Source organism: Neovison vison, chromosome 4, assembly GCF_020171115.1.
Source record: "Neovison vison isolate M4711 chromosome 4, ASM_NN_V1, whole genome shotgun sequence".
Taxonomy (NCBI): Eukaryota; Metazoa; Chordata; class Mammalia; order Carnivora; family Mustelidae; genus Neogale; species Neogale vison.
In genome coordinates this window covers 35,879,353-35,903,168 of record NC_058094.1, presented here as the reverse complement: position 1 = coordinate 35,903,168, position 23,816 = coordinate 35,879,353, and the positions used below count along the sequence as shown (strand labels likewise).

At 41.0% G+C, this 23,816-nt stretch overlaps 1 protein-coding gene across 6 annotated transcripts in view; it reads left to right on the top strand.

Annotated features, from left to right (window-relative positions):
- Positions 1–23,816, top strand: part of GRHL2 (grainyhead like transcription factor 2) — a 158,621-nt gene that overhangs the window by 41,610 nt on the left and 93,195 nt on the right. For 5 of the 6 annotated variants that reach the window (XM_044245191.1, XM_044245190.1, XM_044245192.1 and 2 more), the window contains exons 2-4: positions 4,401–4,596; positions 10,446–10,513; positions 15,082–15,475. In XM_044245191.1, coding sequence (XP_044101126.1) covers positions 4,401–4,596; positions 10,446–10,513; positions 15,082–15,475 — 658 coding nt within the window. Of the gene's footprint in view, positions 1–4,400; positions 4,597–5,400; positions 5,505–10,445; positions 10,514–15,081; positions 15,476–23,816 lie in introns of those variants that run through there. The other variant, XM_044245193.1, reaches the window with a different exon arrangement.

Below are 23,816 nucleotides of genomic sequence, written 5' to 3'. Positions count from 1 at the left end.
TTTCTAAAGAGAAATAATACTTTTAACTATTATTAATTGAACTATTTATCTGTAATGTGCCAGGCACTTCATCTCTAAATATGTGAGTTGTTCCTTCAGAACAGCTCTGAAAGGTTGATAACATATTACTGATGAAGCAATGGAAGCTCAGAGAAGGAAAGTAACTCATCTAAATTCTGTAATTGACAAAACTGAAATTAAAACTGAGATTTATTCAACTCTAAAACCACCCTTCCCCTGGATTGACCCCCCCCCAAACAAAAACAAAATAAAACAAAACCAAGTACAAAATCCAGCAACCTCGTAGGAGTTACAAAAGAAATGGATGATGAGAAATGGATTGAAAGTGGTAATTTGTGTGACTATGTCATGACCTCACTTTTGTTTTGTGGTCCCTGATGCAATAGATTTATGTCTGGATTTATTGATTAAGGTAAAGATGTCGTACACTGCTGTTTCTACGCTTCTCCCTAGCAAGGCATTCCTGCCTCAGACTCTGGTTAATGCTTATGGGGGATGGTAGGTTGCCTCTGGTGAAGTGATCTGGAGCTGTTCCTGACTCTCAGGCGCATGACGACTCCACCTCTTTCCCTGCTTCCGCTGATGAGTCATCTCTCAACTGTTCTCCCAACATCCACGGAAGTGAAGTAGTGGATTAAAGGAAAAAAAAAAAATGAGAACGAGAAGTTATTTGCGTGGGAGGGTGCCTGAGTGGCTCAGTGGGTTAAGCCTCTGCCTTCAGCTCAGGTCATGGTCTCAGGGTCTTGGGATCAAGCCCCGCATCAGGATCTCTGCTCAACGGGGAGCCTGCTTCTCCCTCTCTCTCTGCCTGCCTCTGTGCACTTGTGATCTCTCTCTGCCAAGTAAATAAATAAAATCTTAAAAAAAAAAAAAAAGAAGTTCTATGTGTGGCCTAACACGGCCTTTACCCTTGCTGTGAATGCTCTCAGGTGTTAATCTAAACTTTTCTCCGAAGAAGGACCAGGGATCAAGTTTATAGCTGCTGTTTACAGCTCTGTGTTTAAGGCTACCCAGAACACGCCATACCTAAAGCTACAAAAAGAATATTTAAAAGGTTGACCAGAGCTGAAGCAGAGCTACCATTCCAAAAGAAACGATGATGAAACTCAGCTTCAGAATGTGTTCCAAACTTTGGTAAAATCTGCTCTAGGGAACTTTCCTTTCTTTGTAAATCTGCATATTTGCTTAGTGTACCAGAGATTATTCTGTTTTTATTAAACCAAGCTTTATTCAGCTCTGTACTAGAGAGATTATAATCTATGAAGCAAAAAAACCTAAAAACAACAAAAAACCTACACCAAAAACCAAAAAAAAAGAAAACAAACAACAACAAAAAAAAAAAGAAAAAAGGAAAGAAAGAAGAAAATCAAAGTCATTATGCAGTTAAAGGAAAGAGCATAAAAGGCTCCTTTGATCACCAAAAATGTGCAAAGAAACAACTAGTAAAGTTGTGCTTTCCCAGAATATTTCTTTCCACTAATCATGTAAGGATTCATCAACAATTTCATCATAGGGGAAATTCATCAGCCTGATGAATCTAAATTTATGACTGAACATGTGTGCTAGGAACCAATGAAATCAGCAATCCAGAAGACTCAGCGAAGGGTGGGGGTGGGGAGTAGGGTCTTTAAAGAAGGAAGACTTGAAGTGAAATCTCTCCAGTGAATCAGGATACCACTTAGTATAAACCAGGAGTTGGCCCTTCTCCTTCAGCCTGGCACTTCCTTCTAAACTTTTGGAAATTAACCAGTATTGTAATTAACACCTTCCTTCACCCTGCCATATGTGCTTCTCTCTGTCATGAAAGAGAATATGATCCACATTTTTTTTTGATCATGAGGTCACTGCAAATAACTTGAAGCCCTTCCTTCCTTCCTTCCTTAATGTAGGAAGTGTTCGTGATGGGTGGACCCTCAAGGGCAGAGATAAGGTTTCAGAATTTGCTGCTTCCCCCCTCTAAGTGGTGGAATCACCCAGGGTGCCCAGCTAAACAACAGGGATGGAGTGATGGTGACCTTCCCACACCTGGGCTGACCACCTCTCTTGGTTCTCCCCAGAGGCCTCATTTCTTCCACTGATAGGCTCTCAGGATGTCACCCACATTTCTGTCCCCAAGTCCAGCCCTATCCTGTATAAATAAGTAATTTTTACAAAAAAATGCTGTTTTACTGTTAGATTAGAATATATGAATTTCCATAGCTGACTCTAAAATGAATACAAATGTGCTCCTTTTGGAGTCAGCTATGGAAATTCCTTTTGGGAGAAAATTCCATTATTCTGAATTACCAAAATGTTCTTCCCTTTACAAAATATTTCCCACATCTGCCCATTTCAACATGGACCGACAACACATTCCTACCTTCAGATATTTGTCGAAACTTCAGCTCCTCTTTGATCCTCTGGATAGGTTGGTCCCCTCTGTCCTGTACCCTCATGACACTGTCCATTTCTCTTTCTCACACCTGTTGCTCTTGTAATGGTGGTGCCTTCTCTCCACTAGGCTGCAAGCTGTATGGACAGTGGGACAGGGTCTGTCTTGTGTGCCACCGTGTCCTCAATGACAAGCATAATGCCTGGCATCTATCGAATTTGCAGTAAATACTTATGGAATATTGCTAAGTGAACAACTTCAGTTTCCCTCTGAAATGGTTGTCTTTAACACCTTTCAATTATAATTGACTTTACCCAAAATCGGTGCACCCACAAACTTCGCAGGAACAAAGAACCGTGCAGTGATCATGGTACCTGCTGTTTGTATAGCATGGCGTGGTTTGCAGAGCTCTGTTTTCTCTGTTATGGTATTTGCTTCTCACAGTCACACTGTGAGCTAAACAGGGTGGGCATTGCTGTCCTTATGTAAGGTGTGAAAAAGCTGAAACTCAGTTTGCATATCTGTAAATAGTGAGCAAGGACTCACTTCCAGTACCCGCTGCTTGCCCATGGCACCACCCTGCCCCATGGTTGGTAAACCCTTCCACTAGGGTTTTCCCCCTATACTTCCAGAAACATCATTAACCCTTCGAATCCACTTCATTTGCAATTGGGTTAGTATCGTTTCTTTCCTCCCAAACTGTTTCACCAAACCACCGGCAGAGTTGAAATCAGGGGCCTGGCGACTATCTAGCTCAGAATTCCACTCCACTAAATGTGAAATTCCCACCCTCATTTCCTGATCTTACCAACAACGAAAGTGTCCTTTTCTAAACTTATACCAGTGCACGGCACCATGCCAGCACAGAAGGGGCCCCCAGCGCAGCCTTTGTAGATTGTGCACCCCAATTCTCTATCACAGAGTGAGCGGAGACCGTCTCCCATTGGAAGGGACCATAGTCAGCAAAAAGGTACCTCTTTTAGAGCTGAGTCTAAAAGAGGTACCTGAGTCTTTTAGAGCTCAGTCGGGAGGACCCATGGTGGCTAAATTTCCATTCATTAGTTCAGGTGTTAACCTTCTCCGGTCCTGTCACTTGCCCATGTTGTTATTATGAGTTAGAGCTGTTATTGAAATACAATATGTCATCGTTACATTTTGGTTCTGTTTCAATGGACAAACAGTAGAGGGCCAGGAGACAAGTTCCAAAACCTCTCCAGGCTCCTTTACACCAGGGGTCCCAGCCCAGGGAGCTTCTGAGGACTGTCATAGGTGTTGGGTATTTGAATCACTGCCCCATCCTCTGCAAGAAATTGCCTTGTCAGTTGCTACTTTACCCAAGTTTGGCTTGGTTAGGATTAACAAATGACTCCAGCCACTTTCTGTCTCTACTGAAAATTCTCCAGATGCTCTGCTCATTCTCCATGAGGATTTTATAACCTGGAGCTTCTGTGTCATTTAAGTACAGTACAATCCTGTGGCAACATGGGATTCACAGTCAGAGTCTTGGTGTTGCCAATATCCTTATTTGGCAGCATATCAGCAATATGGCTTATTTACAAAGTAGTTTCTACTGCCATTTTTAAATTAAGAGACTTGGATTGGTTTGTAATTTGCAAGCAATTTCAAATGTGGATTAAATTTGATAAAAGTTTTTAGTATTGTTAACATTTAATGTATTGCACATATTTACTTATAATTACAACTCAGAGTCCAACGAAACCTGCTTCCTGCAGGTAATATTAATAAAGGACAGTCAGATAAAAATGATTTGGCTCCTAGAATGACAATATGAAAAAATCAACTGTGAAGGGGATCAACTTACAGTACTTAAACAATGTTGTAAAGACCATTTTTACTTTTAGAGGCATCGTGGCTTTATAAATGCAGTGTGGCAGCATGCCCTTCCTCATTCCAGGGGAGTACAGATGAACCATGCGATGTGTATATTTTTGGCGGAAAAAGGAACATTTCCCTGATAATGAACCTCACATTTCTCTTGCTTTCAAAGTAATAAACGACTGGTGGCCTTAGTGCCCATGCCCAGTGAACCTCCGTTCAATCCGCGAAGGGCCTACACCAGTGAAGATGAAGCCTGGAAGTCGTATTTGGAGAATCCCCTGACGGCGGCCACCAAGGCGATGATGAGCATTAATGGGGACGAGGACAGTGCTGCCGCCCTGGGCCTGCTCTACGACTACTACAAGGTAGATCCGGCAGCCCCGCCTCCCTCCTGTGCCCGCCCCCAGAGACGCCCCTCCTCGTGGGTGGGAAGAGGGGAGAGAACAGAGTATTTCCACGCTGGCTGTGGAATTCAGCCTGCTCCTGTTCTCGCTGCCTCCCTGCGTTCCCATCAGTGGAGCTCAGCTTCACCATCTGCCCGGACGAAGTTTTCATTTTAAGACCTTTATTTCTGTGTCCTCTGTTGACGTGCACGCATATTATCTCCTGCTTCATACCGTATTACAAATACATCCTTGCTGCCGTTTTTCACTTTATGATTTTTGGTGAATAAATATGTTACAGGGGCACCTGGCTGGCTCAGTCGGTAGAGCAAGTGACTCTTTGGTTTCAGGGTGGAGAGTTTGAGTCCCAAGTTGGGTGTAGAGATGATTATTTTTTTTAAATTACATTGCATGACTATACCTTAATTTAGGCATCGCTCAATTAGGGGCATTTAGGTTGCTTTTAGATTTCTTATTTTATAAGGACATTCGGGGTTTCTAGATTTATTGATTTTTTAGTTTTATCAGGAATATTCCAGTGAGGGTTTTGTGGTCGACTTCTGCAGCAACTCCAAAACCTAATTCTGTTATAACCCTGTTTCCATTTGTTTTGATGGGTACTAAATGTTTATTTTGAAAAACCTTGAAAACAAAATGAGTATAGTTCACTTACCTTACAAAAATACCTGCCACACAATACCTTCAAAATAGGAGTGTTTCAGGAAACCTAACGGGAAACACTGGTCTGTCTCTTAGAAAGGTACGACCCGCTCCTGCTCCTGTAGCACTGGTGAAGTGTAAAAAAATCAACACGTATTTACTGAATGAGGAGCTTTATTGCCAGCTTTGATTCTAAACACCACTGGCTTATGCTGGGAATTGGCACAAAGGTGAGAATGGCTGTGTTTATTTTCCTGGTTGGGCACAGTGAACGCTTTATTTGAGAGTAAGAACTGAGTCCCCGCCTCCCCCTCTTCCTCCATCATGAGATCACCCAAGAGGAACGGTTCTCCTTTTAGTAAGCTTTAGTCTCTTCTTCCTGTTTCCCTCCCTGTTTCCTGCTTTCTCTGTCCTTCCCGCAGTCTTCACATTTCCAAGTGTTGTTTCCTGTCTCGCTCCTAAACCCGAGTTCTCATACTGTCCAAAGATCCCTTACCATTCATGTGACCCTGATGTAATCACTTGGGACATGACAACTTCCCTCTGTGACTTTTCTAACTATAATAAACGAATAGGTTAGTTAATAGTTTTGTAAAACATTGAGGAAACATATCAAAATATATTTTGAAGACATATATTCTAATTTTTAAAAAACAGATTTTATTCCATCACTGTGAAATGGACATCATTTCAGATATCTGTATTAGATGGCAATTCTTTTGTGTTAATGAAAAGAGAAGTATACTGCAGAACAAAATGCTTAGTAATTTATGAAAGCAATGTATTTTATTTCCCCATACATTCAGAGGATAATTGTTAGCAAATATGGTACCTAGTTACCTTTCCTCTTGGATGTTTTTGATATTTAAAGGATAGTTGAAATTTCTGTCTGTAAATGTGTTGAGATGCAGAATAGGGCATTTATATAAAACTCAGTTTGTTGCCAAGTCTATAACTCTTTCTGTTGAATTAATATTTTTCAGGATTAAATTATTACTTTAGGATATAAAATGTTTAAATAAAATGTTTCCTGAGACTGTGTGGATGAGTAGAGTTACAGGGCTCCTTTTATTTCACACAAACTTTATTATATTTTTGCTTGAAACATTTTAAACATTAAAGAATTAGTCTTGTTTCCCAAAACTGTGTGCAAATGATCATTTTCAGGCCTTAGTCAGATCTCTGACCATCACGACATACCTATGATGGTATCAAGTTAAAACAAAGTTAAATCTACTTTGAGAATAGACCTTCCTTCTGTATGAAGTAAAATACTAATGAAACAAGAGATTGTATTTTTTGAGTATGCTTGGAAATTAAATTATTGTAACAATTACTGCTGTCTTACCACTTAAATTCTATAGATTTTTTTATACCTCTTTGGAAGTGCTAACTACACCATTCTTCCACACTCCTGTGGCTAGACTACATCATCCACTGGGACAGTAGAGGGCTTTCTCAGAGAGAGGATGGGTGACGCACAGCAGGCACTCAAGAAATGGTGATCTCTGTCCTTGAGAACTGCAAAGGCATATCTTGGTATAATATTTCATACATTTCAAAATCTTTTCATGTACATTTAAAAACTGTCACCATAGCATCACTGCAGTGAAGCCCATCAGGTTTCATATTTTATAGTTCAGGCCTCTAAGTGGGATTTCCTCAAGGTCACAGTACAATCCTGTACATTTCCTAATTCCATTCCATTATGCCGTCTGTGTTAGTGGGGGCTGTCAATAACAGAATATCATAGACTGGGGGGTTTAAACAGCAGAAATTTGGGTGCCTGGGTGGCTCAGTGGGTTAAGTGGCTGCTTTCGGCTCAGGTCATGATCCCAGCGTCCTGGGATCGAGTCCCGCATCGGGCTCTCTGCTCAGCAGGCATCCTGCTTCCCTCTCTCTCTCTGCCTGCCTCTCTGTCTACTTGTGATCTCTCTCTGTCAAATAAATAAATAAAATCTTTTAAATAATAAATAAATAAATAAATAAACAGAAAATTATTTTCTGACAGTTCTGGAGATGGGAGGCCCAAGATCCAGGTCCTGGCAGGGTTGTTTTCCAGTGAGGCCTCTCTTCCTTCCTGCTTTGCATATGGCTACATTCTGGCTGTGTCTACATATGTGGGTGTATATTTCTCTGTGTATTTCTCTGTATTTCAGTCCTGTTAGATTAGGGCCCCACTGCTATGACCTCATTTAATCGTAATTACCTCCTGAAAGGCCCTGTCTCCATGTACAGTCACATTGAGGGTTAGGCCGTCAACACATGAACAGGGATTTGCAGGGATACTTTTGCAGGAATACAATTCAGTTCATAACCTGTCTACCATTAGAAATTGCCTTTTTAAAAAAAAAAAAACAAAAACCCTCCATTCAAAGCATATTAAATGGGAATTCTCAAAATTTAGGGAGTCAGGTATAAGCTCAGCTTTCCGGTTCAAGCTACTTATCAATAGCAGCGCCAAAGTCAAGTGTGAGCTTTTGATGAATTTCAGGCAGGACAGGAAAACAGGACAGATTCCATTATTTAATGCATTTTAAAAGTGGTTTGAGGGGCGCCTGGGTGGCTCAGTGCGTTAAGCCGCTGCCTTCAGCTCAGGTCATGATCTCAGGATCCTGGGATCGAGTCCCGCATCGGGCTCTCTGCTCAGCAGGGAGCCTGCTTCCTCCTCTCTCTCTCTCTGCCTGCCTCTCTGCCTACTTGTGATCTCTCTCTGTCAAATAAATAAATAAAATCTTAAGGAAAAAAAAAAAAGTGGTTTGACTCCCTTTATCTTACTCCATTTTCCCCTGAGGGAGCTGGTGGTTCATCATTATTTGATTCTAGTTCTATGAAAATATGCTTATTTGGCTAATTTGTTCCCATCTGTTCTGTGGAGTGCTGGAAACCAGTTTGTTGGTTCGCTTGTTTGTCCATTTATAAAGCCATCTAAATATCTGTCTGTCCGTCTGCATATCCATCCATCTGTCCGTCCATCCATCCATCCAACAAATATTCACTAATTAGCTATGACCATCCAGCAATGGTGATAGTTACAGAGGTGGAATGGATATCCAAAGGCAGAGAAAACTTCGATGGCTCTGCTGAGAGGAGGAGTATTGGATGTTTGAGATACAGTGTGACCATAGGCACTGCAGTGATCTCACCTAAGTTGAGGTGGGAGCTTTTTGGAACCGTGTTTTCAGGAAATGGAAAGCACTGAAGAATTTCAAGTATGAGCATAATGGGATTAGACTTGCATTTTTAAAGTCAGTCTGGATCTTCTTAATGGATCCAGAATGGATTTGCTGGGACTAAGTGAAGGAGAAGGGAGACCAGTTGGGGCGCTGCTGCAGTAGCCCAGGCAGGAGATGTCGGAGGCTGAAGCAGGAGGCAAACATCCGGAGGGAAGTGGGTGGATTTGAGTCACATGGGAGTTAGCCTAAAGGTCTTCAAGACTCATATTAGAGCATTATCAGAACTTCATTTTTTTTTTTTTCCCAGAACTTCATTTTTAAGGCCGAATAGTCTGTTGTATGTATATACCACACTTGGCCTATTCACTATCTGTAGACAGCCATTTGGGTTGTTTCTAGCTTTTGCCTCTTGTGAATAATGATGCTGTGAATGTTTATGTTTCTCTGTCATCTTCAGTTGATGGTAGGAGCTATGTTTCATTCGGCTCATTTCCATCTAGCACTTAGCAATGCCTGGCACATTGTAGACCCTCAACATTGACATGTGAACAAAAGACTTACAATTGATTTATTTTTATTTAACCAATACTTACAAAGTACCAGATACTCAGGTGCTTTGGAAAAAATTAACTCACTTAATTTTAGTAAAAACACTGTTAGCCATAGGACTGCCATTAAGCTTGGTTTACAGATGGGAAAAATGAGGCAGAGTTTATTTAGTGGTAGAGCTGAGATTCTAACCCAGACATGCAGGTTTAGGGGTTGACTGGTAGCTACGCTGCTTTGCTGCCTCCCTCATCCAGCTGACGGGGCTTGCATATCTATATCCAGGCGAGTGGAAACCATAGGAATTTCTAGAAGAATCTAGAAGAGGGATGCTTCTCATTAAGGCTCTTTCATGTCAACATTATGAAGGCTGCATTTGGGTGCAAAGGAGTTTGACTAGCATGAAGATTTGGAGATGTAGGGCGCCTGGGTGGCTCAGTGGGTTAAGCCGCTGCCTTCGGCTCAGGTCATGATCTCAGAGTCCTGGGATCAAGTCCTGCATCGGGCTCTCTGCTCAGCAGGGAGCCTGCTTCCTCCTCTCTCTCTCTCTCTCTGTCTGCCTCTCTGCCTACTTGTGATCTCTCTCTGTCAAATAAATAAATAAAGTCTTAAAAAAAAAAAAAAGATTTGGAGATGTAGCAAAAAAACACAGAAATAACAAACAAAACATCCAACCAACCAACCAGCCAACCACACAAATAAATCTAAACCTACTATTCATGTGTTTGAAACTATGGCCGAGATAAGCGAAATGATCCGTGCTGCTGTAAGACGATTGGATGGTGGTCAGAAATGCAGCTGGTAGGAGCCCCTCCTCTCTAGTAGCACTTTCTCACCCATCTTTCAAGTAATGTGTTGGCATTGCGGTCTCAAAGACAATAAGGAAAGTTGAAGAAAAATTGTGGAAGCAAGGTTCTAAGCTACGGAGGGGTGGTGGTTAAAGGCTAGTCCTGGGGTACTGGCTGCTGTTCTCCTGTTGCACACTGCGGGCCCATACCCAGGTGGCTCCCCTCTGGGTCAGCACTGGAAGTCCCTCATTAGAGTGAGGGTCTGTCCCTGTTCTTTGAGAGGAGGCTTGTTGTAAATCCAAGATGATTTCTGTCTGTTCCAGGATCCAGTTTCAATCTCCACTCACGGTGCTCGTTTCCCCTCATTCACTCCCAAGGTGGGGCGGGCTTTGGGGTAGTCAGGTCCAGGCAGAGCTGCCCATGTCAGCAGGTGCACAGCAGAACCGTGATCATCATGGCCTTCTGCTTATCATCACCCCTTTGTGTCTGATCCACTGTCATTGCCGCTCATGCTACTCAGCTTTAACCATCAGCTGCCTACAGTACATCTGCCCCCTTTTCCCAGAGAACGTTCCATTTCAGGTGCTTTGCTTCTGCTGGGCTTCTGCTTAATCACAGCTGCATTTGTGTAAGTCTGACTGATGGTTGGTGATATTTCTAGGTTCCTCGAGACAAGAGGCTGCTGTCTGTAAGCAAAGCAAGTGACGGCCAAGAAGAGCAGGATAAAAGGTATGGCGTTATGTAAAGGAGTATACCGGCTCCCCCAAATAACTTCTTTTTCTGTGTTTTTGAAAACAGCCGTGCTAAACTGTAATTTTTGTTCTTGAGAGGAGATGGGATCAAGAAGTTTAGCTTCTTCTATCTGTCTTTTATAGAGTCTGGACCAAAACTGGATCTTGCACCAGGGAGAGCAAATTGCGTAATGCTTATGCATCCAAAGGGTCTTTAGCAGGCTCTCGATGACCGTCTTTCAAGACGGCTGAAAATCCTTGCTTAGAGGTGAAATGCTGGCAAGATAGCCTATTTATGGGTGAGCTTTTCTGATCAGTCCCATGGCTGGATGATTGTAATCAAGCCCTTGAGGGAGTGAGCTGTGGAGAGATTGTTTCTGATGAGGAGAGGAAGGAGGCTGGACGGTCTCTCACCCCAGGAGGCCACTGGTAGAGAAACATGAGTAGCAGCGGACGCCATGAGGGAGCAAGGGCAAGAAAGATGTTAGGAGATCTTTATGTGACATCCCTTTCCTGCAATCCTGAATTAAGAACCAATTGAAAAATAAGACCCAGACAGATAGAAATTAAAAAGGAAAAAAAATCCGTGTTCTTTCTGATCAAGCCCATAGAGAATGAGATTTTTGAATCTGCAGTTTGTGACATGTCCATCCTGATTTAGATATGTCTACTCACCCAGTCGTAGGCAGGACTTCAGGCCTCCCTATAGGGACAGGCCACTGTGAAATGGCAGCAGTGACTGGAGTCTTCTCTCTATGGCCAGGATGATCCATACCTAAAAAGGGAACCAGAAGGGACTGACCCACTTTACTGAGCTATTTCTCCCAAACCCATCAATCAAATCTATCTCTTTCCTGCAGAGGAATGGGGAGAAGCCATAGTATTTTCCTATTAGTGATTTTTTCATATGGAAATATGAAGCCAAGAGAAACAAAATCCCCTGCTCTCACGAACATCAGCATCTTACCTGGCCTTGAGAGGAACTGCTTATGACATGATCTTGTTAGATGACCAGCAGCAGGAGGCACCCCACCAACCACCGGTCCTGGGCTGTGCTTCACCTCCAAAATACACCCTCAGCAAAGATACAGGCTGTCTGCTTCTGATTTGCAGTTGCAAAGGGATCTTCTAATGCTCCACACTGTCTTGGGGCCCTGGGCCTTGGGCCCTAGTTGGTAGCAGAGATGACAGGGAGAAAGAGCCTGACACTCTTCAGGTCCTGTGACTTGCCCTCCATTTAGCCACCATTTTAGCCAGTATGTGCTGTTCTGCTAACTCATATATTAGTAATCATAGAAGGGTCAGGGGGAAACATATTTAAGATATGTACTCTGTCTGTGTCATAATGGACAAAAGAGACCATTATTTTTTGTTGAAGTGTCTTGTAGGACAACATGAAAGAGCCCCCCCATTATATTTTAATGGTTATTGTTGTGATTTCAGTGGCATACCTTCAAAAACACTGACAGTGAGGTGTAGACACAACCACCACGTATAGACTAATTTTGACTGAGTAGACTTCTGGTTGAGTGTAATTTGCAAGGCTCTCATTTGATCTGCTGTGTATTCATGAATGATGGTGCCTTGTGCCAGCAAGCTATCATCACAACTGTTTAAAGAAGTCGGTGCTTGGAAAAATAACTGAAAATCTCAATGGCGTGATGGAAATTTTAAAAAAAAAATTATATTTAATGCACTGTTCTTAGTGTTGCATTTCTTTCTCATGTTGCAATATTTGGTTCAATTTAAAATAATATTGCAGATGAGTTAGTAGCTCCCAATATTTCTTACCTTGTTCTAATCATCCATTTTTTGGATGTCTTTCTGAGGTTTTTTAGCTGCTAAAACTGCTGCTCTTCCACAGAGGTGGGTGCACACGTTCCAGAAGGGTGCTATATCTCATATTCCCTCTTCACATGGTACCGATGAGTGGACTAGGTTTACACAACTCTCTAGTTCACTTAGGTTTGTTCACAAAAATGCCCCAAATATTTTGACTTGAGTTTCTTGTTTAGAGTTCATGTGTTTTGTATGAATTAAAAAATTTGGCCTGAAATGGATTCCAACTGTAGAGGAGTTGGTTGACTTTGAGTATTTTGGCAATGGCAGTAAGTCTGTGCTTGTGCAAAGTCCAGAGGAGTGGAAACTGGACACTTGCTTTGGGAGCTAATCAATATAGACCAGCCCCTCTTACATCCAACAGGGCATTATCCACAAGTATTAATAGTTAATCCTCCACAAGAGAGTTTGGGGTAAAATGAGTTTGGGAAATTCTGGGTTATAAATTAAACAGGTGAAGGAATGCCTGGGGGCCTTTACTATGTTCATGATGTTTGTGGCTCACACAGCCTCGTTTTGTTATGGCAATTTAAAAAAAAATACTGATTTTATCACAGACTCCTTTCTTTGAGGAATACCCATTAACATTCCATGCAGTGTTCTAAACAATGGAGCTTAGGAAATGCTGACATAAATGGGTGGTCTGGGTTTGGCATCATCTAGGTAACTGGACTCAGATTAAACATAATTTCTAAATTTTCGCTGTATCTCATATACAGAGTCACTGTACTGCTAGGACCATGAAAGCAGGTTATTATTTAAAGCAGAATGATTGTAGGTTTGCGGTTTTATTCTTTAAAGGATTACTTTCTAGAATGATTTCTACAGATTTGTGATAGACTCCCAAGAAGTTTAGGTATTTTTCTGTTGGCTTTATTCATGTGAAACCATTCTTTCCTCAAGCTTCATTCACTTTGAGGTTTTGTCTGAGAAATCAAAGCTAGAAATACATACATAGTCCTGCTTGAGACTTAGGCAAACTCAGAGGAGCTAGGAGAGCTTAAGTTTGGGAAGAACCAATTTTAGTCAAATATTTCTGTCTCTGTGAGAGATGCTAGTTAGCCCCAGAAAGATCATGCTAGTTTAAAAGACGGGGGTGGGGGGTGGGGGGAAACAACAAAACCCAAAACAACAGACATTGGGGGCAGGGCTCCACATAAAATATGTATTTCTTTTTGTCCATATCATTCAGAATAATCCATATATAAGTGAGAGGTGACCCCAAATTTAACTGTCCACAGGGACTCTGCTAGTAAAATCATGGTGCTATTAACCATACTCTTCCATTGACTAATTTCTCTTTGCTTCTTCTCTCTCCCAGAATCCTATAGTAGAAATGGAAAGTATTGTCTCCCAGTCCGGTGAGAATTAATTTTCCAAACCCTGTCCTTTCTCTTTGTACAAGCCAGGAGGTCTGAGATCTGAAAGATCTTGTTTTACATAAGCCCAGTTATACCACTCCCTCAAGCCCCAAAAGTAATTCAGTGCTAAGGATATCGGTGAGCTCATGTTGTTTTTCAGTTTAGTGAAAATATATTAATGATAAATTCTCATTGCCTTTTTTTCTTGGAAGGAGTTTAACCCACAGAACAGTGTAAAATATTCTTCCCATTGCCCCCCTTCAAATTATTGTCTCACTCCCACCTTTTTCAAAAAGCTGTTTCCTTGGAAAGTTTTCAGACACAGGGTGCCTAGGTGGCTTAGTGGGTTAAGCCTCTGCCTTCTGCTCAGGTCATGATATCGAGGTCCTGGGATCGAGCCCCACATTGGGCTCTCTGCTCAGCAGGGAGCCTGCTTCTCCCTCTCTCTCTGCCTACTTGCAATCTCTCTGTCAAATAAATAAATAAAATCTTAAAAAAAAAAAGAAAAGAGAAAGAAAGAAAGTTTTCAGACATATCCAGGAGTAAAGAGAACAGTATAATGAACCCCCAAATACCTGTCCAGTTCTGTAGGTTCAGCAGTGGTAACTTTTTGTTATACCTGCTTAATCTCTACCTTTTCTCTCTTTGCCTTCTTTTTTCCTTATTGTAGTCATCTTTAAAATAAGTTCCTGATATCCTGTCATTTCATCTGTAACTCATCTCCTTTGTATCTGTAAATAAAAAGGAAGTTTTATCACCTAATCTCAAAATCATTATCACACCTAACTAAATGAACAATGCTTCCTTAATATTACCTAATTCCCTGTCCATACTCAATTGCCTCAAAGATCCTATTGTCTTATAAATGCCTCTTTGGTTTTTCAGACCAGGATCCAGACAAGATCTACTCATCCTATTTGATTGTTATGTCTTTCAAATCTTTTAATCTAGAACAAGCTTCCCACCCTCCTTTCTTTTTTTCATGCCTCTAACTTATTGAAGAAACCAGGTCAGTAAGATGTGCTACATTCTGTTTGTATGATTGTTTCCTTTTGATGTTGTTTAAGTCATCTCTTCCAGCCTTCTGTATTTCCTGAGAGCTGGGAGTTAGATATGAAGGCTTGCTAAATTTAGGGTCATCTCCCTCCCTCCCACCCCCCACCAGTTGCACTTCACAGGTGGGCTGATTGCATGGTACTGGGAAACACATGTCCTACTTCCCTTGTAAAGTTCACCATCAACTTTTCCCCTGATGGCTTTAGTGTCCACTGATGATTGCTTGCATCAGTTATTTTATTAGGAGTTGCAGGTTGGTGACTTTTCTAATTCTGTTATTTTGTGTGGGGGGATGGGTTTCAATATGCAGAAACTGTCTTGGCACCAATGAAGCCCAGAGTAATTTGAGTGGAGGAGAAAACCGAGTGCAGGTCCTAAAGACTGTCCCAGTGAACCTTTCCCTAAATCAAGACCACCTGGAGAATTCAAAGCGGGAACCGTACAGCACAAATATCTCCGAGAGCCCAGCCATCATTCCCGTATCAGGAATCACAGTGGTGAAAGCTGAAGATTTTACACCAGTTTTCATGGCCCCACCCGTGCACTATCCCCGGGGAGATGGCGAGGAGCAACGTGTGGTTATCTTTGAACAGACTCAGTATGGTGTGCCCTCCATGGCCAGCCACAGCGCCTACCTCAAGGATGACCAGCGCAGCACCCCGGACAGCACTTACAGCGAGAGCTTCAAGGATGGAACCACAGAGGTGAGTTCTAGCTCAGTCATCTGCAGCCAGGACCTAAACCCAGAAACCCCAGCTCGTTTTGATTCTGTTTGCTTGTTAAGTGGGATGATTAACTAAACTGGGGGGCAGCTGGGTGGCTCAGTGGGTTGAGCCTCTGCCTTTGGCTCAGGTCATGATCCCAGGGTCCTGGGATCAAGCCCTGCATCAGGCTCTCTGCTCAGCAGGGAGCCTGTTTCCTTCCCCTCTCCCCTGCCCCCCGCCTGCATCTCTGCCTACTTGTGATCTCTGTCTGTCAAATAAATAAATAAAACCTTAAAAAAAATTAATTAAACTGGGAGCATTGCGTTTAAAAAAAATGTAGCTGTATCTTTATAAAAAGGTTTTAATAAATCTTTGGTTTGGGTGCGTGGAGGACTATTTCTATTCTTCTTGACCCTTGGGTGCCTTGGTGACTTAGTGAGTTAAATATCTGACTCATTATTTTGGCCCCTCATTGTCTCAGGGTTTTGAGATTAATCCACGCTGGGCGTGGATCCTGCGTGAGATTCTCTCCTCCTTCTGCCCCTACCCCGACCCCACTTGTGTGCTCTTTCTCTCTCCAAAAAGAAAAGAAAATAAAAAAATTTTTGATCCTTAAATGACATTTCTTTGTTTTAGTTTTAGTCTTAAATATTTATGAGGAATAAAGAGCTGTTTGTTTGGAAACTTGCTACTTTGTAACGTTTTTGCTCTGACCTCTTCTAGTTTGTAACTTTTCAAATGGTAGCTAAAGATGTTGCCTGTGTAATTTTTGAAACAATGTAACTCTTTAAGACCTACAGTGGATTCTCAAGAAAGATGTTTACTATTAATACACTTGATTTTAGCCAAAAGGCCAAAGAAGCAATGAGAATTTGTACTATTAATAACCAACTGTTATATGTATGTACATTTTATACTTTACAGGTAGATATCTGGTATTCTTTTCATGTACCTGTAGGACTTACACAAACAAGGTTCTCGGATTGCTTGTTTATTTATTTTTTTAATTTAAAAAAATTTTTAAAAGATTTATTTATTTACTTTAAAGAGGGCAGAGAAGGACAGAGGGTGAGAATCTCAAGTAGATTCCATGCTCGCTTGATCACACGACCCTGAGATCATGACCTCAGCTGAAACCTAGTGTTGGACACTTGAACAACTGAGGCACCCAGAAGTCCCTTGCTCATTTGTTATAAATTCTCAAGTTTTAAGTGAAGTTTGAATATTTCGGTAATTGTATACAATGTCAGAATTAATAGAAATTTCCTTCACCCTGAAAGTTTTCTTTTCTTTCTTTTTTTTTTTTTAAACAATCCATCGGGGTGAAATTTTTTTTTTTTTTTAAGATTTTATTTATTTGACAGAGAGAGAGAGATCACAAGTAGGCAGAGAGGCAGGCAGAGAGAGAGAGCGGGAAGCAGGCACCCTGCTGAGCAGAGAGCCCAATGTGGAGCTTGATCCCAGGACTCTGAGATCATGACCCGAGCAGAAGGCAGAGGCTTAACCCACTGAGCCACCCAGGCGGCCCAACCCCCTCTGAAAGTTTTCTTGAGCTCCTTGCATTTGGAACCTCCTCTCTTGCTCTGGGCAAGCACTGATCTGCCCTCTATCTGTAGTTTCACTTTTACTTTCACTTTTTGAGATTCTGTTTTGTTACTTGTATGAAAAGATTATATTATTGACTTGCTAAATAATTTAGTGTGCCATGGTACGCATATATCACAATTTGTTGATCTGTTTACCAGTTAATGGACAGATTTGGCTGCTTCTTGTTTGGGCTCTTTTGAATAATGCTCTTGTGAACTTTCACATGTATGCTTTCATGTGGACATGTGCTTTTGTTTCCTGGTTAAATACCGAGGACTGGAATTGCTGAGTCATGTGGTCAGTGTGTGTATAACTTTATATGATACTGCAGTACAATGTTTCAGGGTTCCTGTGCCATTTTCCTTCCCACTAGCAATATGTGAGGGTTTCTGGTTTTCTCATCCTTTCCCAAACTTGGGGCAGTCAGTGTTTAACAGGAGCTATTTTAGTGCATATGTGATGGTGTCTTCTTGTGGTTTGAATTTACTTTTCTTCCATGCGTAGTGATGTTGAACATCATTTCATGTTTCATAATTGGCCATTCTTTTTTTTTTTTTTTTTTTTTATAATGTAGAGTTTCACAGGACTTTTAAAGATCAAATCATATAAGAGAATATGGGTTTTTGTCAAATGAGATTGGAAGCTCCTGGAGAGTTTTTTTTTTTTTTTTTTTTTTTAAAGATTTTATTTATTTATTTGACAGAGAGAAATCACAAGTAGGCAGAGAGGCAGGCAGAGAGAGAGAGAGGGAAGCAGGCTCCCTGCTGAGCAGAGAGCCCAGTGTGGGGCTCGATCCCAGGACTCTGAGATCATGACCTGAGCCGAAGGCAGAGGCTTAACCCACTGAGCCACCCAGGCGCCCCCATAATTGGCCATTCTTAAAACTTTTGTGAAATGTCTCGTGAAATGTCTCTTCAAATATTTTGCCCAATTTTTAAATTGGGTTATCTGTCTTTTTTAATTAAGTTGTTAAGGGCTTCTTAAATAACGTGAAGTCGTTACATGTTTTACAGTCTGGCAGCTTTTTTGTTTTTTTAACTATGTCTTTCAAAGAGAATCCGTATTTAATCTTGATGAAGTACGCTTAATCAGTTTTTTCTTTTATAGTTGATGCTTTTGACGTAAAGTCTTGGTTCAACAAGATGGGATTGGGAGGGAGACAAACGATGAGAGACTCTTAATCTCATGAAACAAACTGAGGGTTGCCGGGGTGGGGGGTGGTGGTTATGGAGAGGGTGGTTGGGTTATGGACATTGGGGAGGGTATGTGCTATGGTGAGTGCTGTGAAGTGTGTAAGCCTGACGATTCACAGACCTGTACCCCTGGGGCAAATAATACATTATATGTTAACTTTAAAAAATTAATTAAAAAAAAAAAAAAAAGAAGTCTTGGTCCAACCCAATGTCACAAAGATTTTCTCTTGTTTTTTTCCCCTAGGCTTTTAATAGTTTTACCTCCTCCATATAGATTTCTGATCCAGCTTGAGCTAACTTTTGTAATGGCATAAGGGAAAGGTAGAGGCCCGTATTTTTTTATTTTATTTTATTTTTTTGGTCATATCTATATCCAATTGTGTCAGCCCCACTTGTTCAAAGGACAGTCTTGTCTCCATTTAGTTGCCTTGGGATCTTTGTAGAACTGGTGTAATCATGGATTAATTCTCCAATTTTTGACCCAGAATATTTAATGCATTTTTTTAATTGGATCAGGTCAACTTCTTCATCAGTTAGGAGCAGTGCCTCTGTATTTGCGATGATGGTCATTGGCTTCCCATTGTTCTGTCCACCCAGGACAAGAAAAGACAATGGCAAAAGGCAAAACTTGTGGATTCTAATTTCCTAAAGAGGAGTTAGTGTGGTGGCAGCTTGCCAAACACTTGCAGCCTGCTGTCCTCTTAGTTGCCACTGGACAAAATGCAGCCACCAGAGCTTGAGATTGCATCCCAAATAATAATATTTAAAAATCATAAATATTTAGTGACCCGACTTACTGTAGGCTGGACATCATCCTGAGTGAAATGTACTCATTTCATCCTCACAAAACCCCTATGAGGTATGTACTATTTCTGTCATTTCTGTTTTCCAAATGAGGAAACTGAGGCAGAGAGAGCCTGCCAGTACCCGTGGTCATTCTGCAGTAAGTGGCAGAGATGAGACTCATCCCAAGCTCTCAGGTTCCAGGACCAATATCCTTCCCCATTATCTCTACACTCTCAAGAAGACCGTGCAGGGTCTTCTAATCCTCAGTAGCTCTGTTCCTAAACACAGTGAGTGACTCACCCAAACGTTCTTTTTTTTTTTTTTTTAAACTGAGTGCCCTTTATCAATGTCATTAGATGCTTCTTCAACTTTCAGATGGGCAGAAGAAGAGCAAAGGGACTGTCTCTCTGCAGTGCTGGCGGAGAGTTAGGTAGACAAGCTGTTCTGGCAGCCCTTCCTCTCCTGACTCTAGCCATTCCTGAGTTCCCGCTGTCTTCTCTGAAATTGGGGAAAGGCAGAGTGAGACAAGATAAATTCCCAGCCCTAAAGAGGGTGCCTCATTTCTTGAGTTCTGGTAACTTTATAATCAGACTTTCAATGTCCTTGTCATAAAAATGTGGTCTTAAACTTAGCTTCCTGGGCCATATTGCTGGAAATAGTTAATAGTTCATTGTTCGAGTGCTTCTGTAGGAAAAGCACCTTACTCCACTTGGGAATGTCAGATGCATGCTTTTTCACTAAAAGTCAGCCACTGATGTTTTTCTTACCAGGTGTGGAAATAGTTCATTAGTCACAGAAGAGCCCATGGATGTGGGCCCAATGTCAGCAGAACCATCATGCTGTTTGGGGAATGTGTTATCAGTTGTGTTTGTGTTGTAGATAAGGAGGCTTATGAAAGGAAACGATTGTATTTTGGGTTTTATTTGGAAGTAGATGAGAAAGTAACTTACCAGAAACTCTGTGAATACTGTTCTTACTAAATTTGGCTTAGCTGTCCTCCTAGCCTTGGAAATCAGTGTTTATGTTGCATATTGTATTCAAATCGGACATAAATTAAATGGAACAATCTTCAGTCGTGGCATTGTTAACTGGTTATAAGATTAGGTGAGCTCAGAGTAATTTCAGCAAGTAAATTTCATTAAAAATTTTTTGTCTAAAATCTAGTCCTTCTTTTAGGCAGACTTATAAAATGCCTAGGATTCTTGTTGAATTAGCAAATTACCCTTTTAAAAAAATTATTTGAGAGAGAAAGAGAGCACAAATGAGGGGACGGGCAGAGGGAGAGGGAGAAAAGCAGATCCCCTGTTGAGTGCAGAGATGCAGGGCTCGATCCCATGACCAGAGACCGTGACCTGAGCCAAAATCAAAAGCTGGACACCCAAATGACTGGGCCACCCTGGTGCCCCAGCAAATTTCGTTTCTTATCAGAGACTGATTCTTTTATATGTGTATGTATGTGGGTATCAGAGAAGGGAGCAATTTGGCTCAACTCGGGCTTTTTGTTTGTTTTGTTTTTAAGATTTTACTTACTTATTTGACAGAGAGAGAGAAAGGGACAGCACAAGCAGGGGGAGCAGCAGGCAGAGGGAGAGGGAGAAGCAGGCTCCCCACAGCAGGGAGCCTGAAGGAGGGCTTGATCCCAGAGCTCTGGGATCATGACCTGAGCAGAAGGCAGATGTATAACTGACTGAGCCACCCACATGCCCCTGAGCTGGAATTGTTTTTTTTTTTTTTAAGACAGTGGTAACATTGGGGCACCTGGGTGGCTCAGTGGGTTAAGCCTCTGCTTTCGGCTTAGGTCATGATCTCCGGGTTCTGGGATCAAGCCCTGCATGTGGCTCTCTGCTCAGCAGGGAGCCTGCTTCCCCCTCTCTCTGCCTGCCTCTCTGCCTGCTTGTGATCTCTTTCTCCGTGTCAAATAAATACATAAAATATTAAAAAAAAAAAAGTGGTAACATTAAGAAGTTCTTTAATGGATTGATTTTAGCTAATTTGATTCACATTTTATTGTACAGCTCCTTTATTATAACGTTTGGTAAATATTTACTTCTGCTGGTGTTAGGTGCTGTGCTAGATGTGGGAGTAGCGGACAAAAGGAAGGTTGCTTTGACTTTTGTCCTTTGGAAGCTTACTATCCGTCTATATTTGTGAAGAGAAATAATGATAGTTGTCACTGATTTTGTAGTACTGTGTGCCAGCCACTGTGGCTTCTGCATTTTATTTCTAATCCTTACTATAATTCCAAAAAGGTGTTATTGTTTCCATTTTACTGATGAAAAGGTAGAGAGGTTCAAAGAGTTTAAGGTCAAAGGTCACACAGCTAATCAGCAAAGAAGTATTACTGATAAGTACACATTAGGCAGGTATTAATACCTAGGATGTTATTAGGAAACATATAAATCTTAAGGCATGGAAGAAAGAGATTTTATAGAAAAATTATATTTATAGTTATAATAAGAATCAAAATAGAAGCAAGAATTTTCTTATTCTGTACTATAATTTTGTGTCAGTTAACATTAGGCTATCTAGCTGCATGCATAAAAGAGCACCAAGATCTCAGTGATTTAATACACTAAAAGTTTATTTCTTGTTAATAATAATCCTGATACATGTCTGCAAATGTTTTTTCTTATTAATGACTCAGAAATCCAGGTTCCCTCCATTTTTATGAAATTACCATTTCTATATGTGGCTTCTGGGTCACACCCGTGGAGAAGTACAGTCATATGATTGCAGACTAATTTGTAAATACTTTGACCTAAAAGTGACATGTATCACTCTTGCTCATATGTCATTGGCTAGAACTAGTCACATGGTCTTAACTAGCTGCAAAAGGGCTGAGAAGTTTAGTCCTGCCACGTAGTCAGGCATGAGCAGAACTTTATATGGGCAAGCACCAGATATTTCTACCATGTATTTCGTAATTCAACGTCCTGAATGTTCCTTGGCAAATTAACATAGTTTGCAGAGAATCTTCAAATGGAAGCAAAGAATGATTATTTGTCATACTCAATAGACATATGATGGTTAGTCTGTTGATTTTATATTCATCTATAGACTGATACTGGAAGTTATCTTGAACTTAAGCCCTGTTCAGCACGATTAATTTTTAACTGGGAGTTCATTTACTCCTATACATTTAAATAGTAAAACCTTAATAAGAAAGATGTGGCATATCACACACATATACACACACTGGAATAATACACAATCATAAAAAAGGATGTGATCGTCATTTGCAGCAATATAGATGGACTTAGGGAGTATTCTACTAAGTGAAATAAGTCAGAGAAAGACAAATACCATATGATTTCACTCATATGTGGAATCTAAAAAACTAAACAAATGAATAAACAAAAAGCAGAATGAGACCTATAAATACAGAGAACAAACTCTTGGTTGACAGACGAAAGAAGAGTGGGGAAATAGGCAAAGTGGGTGAAGGGGAATGGGCAATACAGGCTTCCAGTTATGGAATGGGGATAAAAGACACAGCATGAGGAATATAATCAATGTCACTGTAAAAGCGTTGTGTCATGACGGATGGTAGCTACACTTGTGGTGAGTTAACAGAGAAGTTGACTCACTATGTTATGCAGCTGAAATTAATGTAACATTGTGTTTCAACTGTACTCACATGAAAAAAAATTAAAGAATAAAATCTTTAAAATGTTGACTGAGTACTAAATTGGAACATAGCTTCCCTTGTGATTAATGCCCTTGATTTTACTATGTTTATAGTGCATATGGTGCCATCAGACTTCTAGCATTTTATTACGTCAGTTTGTTTTTGCATCAAGCAAAATCTTGGAAAATCCTTAGCATATACATTTTATACTTTAGGAGATTGAGATTTCTCTCTGTGCAGTGAAATTTGATGAGATCGGATGACCCATTGGTCAGAGTCATAGTAGTCCTCTTCCCACCTCAGGAATAAAATGGCTGTGGAAACCCCACATGTTAAGGCTGGTACCTTGCACCACTGTTTGATAATTGGATCACTCTTTCTTCTTAATGATGCTCTTGGCTTCATGTCCACGGCTTCAGTTATCATGTGTATTCTAAAGACTTTCACATTTTTATTCATTTATTTATTTATTTTTAAAGATTTTATTTATTTTTGAGAGAGAGAGAGAGAAAACAAGCAGGGGAGGGGTCGAGGGAGAAGCAGACTTCTTGCTGAGCAGGGAGCCCAATGCAGAACTCAATCTCAGGACCCCAAGATCATGACCCGAACCAAAAACGGATGCTTAATCATCTGAGCCATCCAGGTCCAGGCACCAAGACTTTCAAATTTTTTCTCCAGCCTAGTTACATCCTCTTTGCTCCAAACCTTTATATCCAACTGTGTATGACTCTCTACCCATTCCAGATCTGATTTACAATCTTTCCTTGTGTTCTCTACCTTAGTGGGTACCATCACCATCCTGGTTTAAGAAACCAGGATATTTTCTTGATATTTTGCTCTCCCTTCATCCTCCAATATCAATTCTGTCAGATTTTCTTTCTTTCTTTCTTTCTTTTTTTTTCAGATTTACTTTCTAAATATCTCTCAGATGCATCCATTTGTCTCTGATCTGCTTCTACCAAGTTGGCCCAATCTGTCATTATCTCTGGCCTGTAACAATGCCTGCTTTTGTACACTGTACCAGGGATGGTGTTTTTGACATGCTTACCTGATTATGTCACCCCCTCCCCCCCATTTAATTCCCATTGCTTTTGGGATTAAGATCTAAGTCCTTAACCAGTATACAAAGCATTGTGTATTCTGCTTC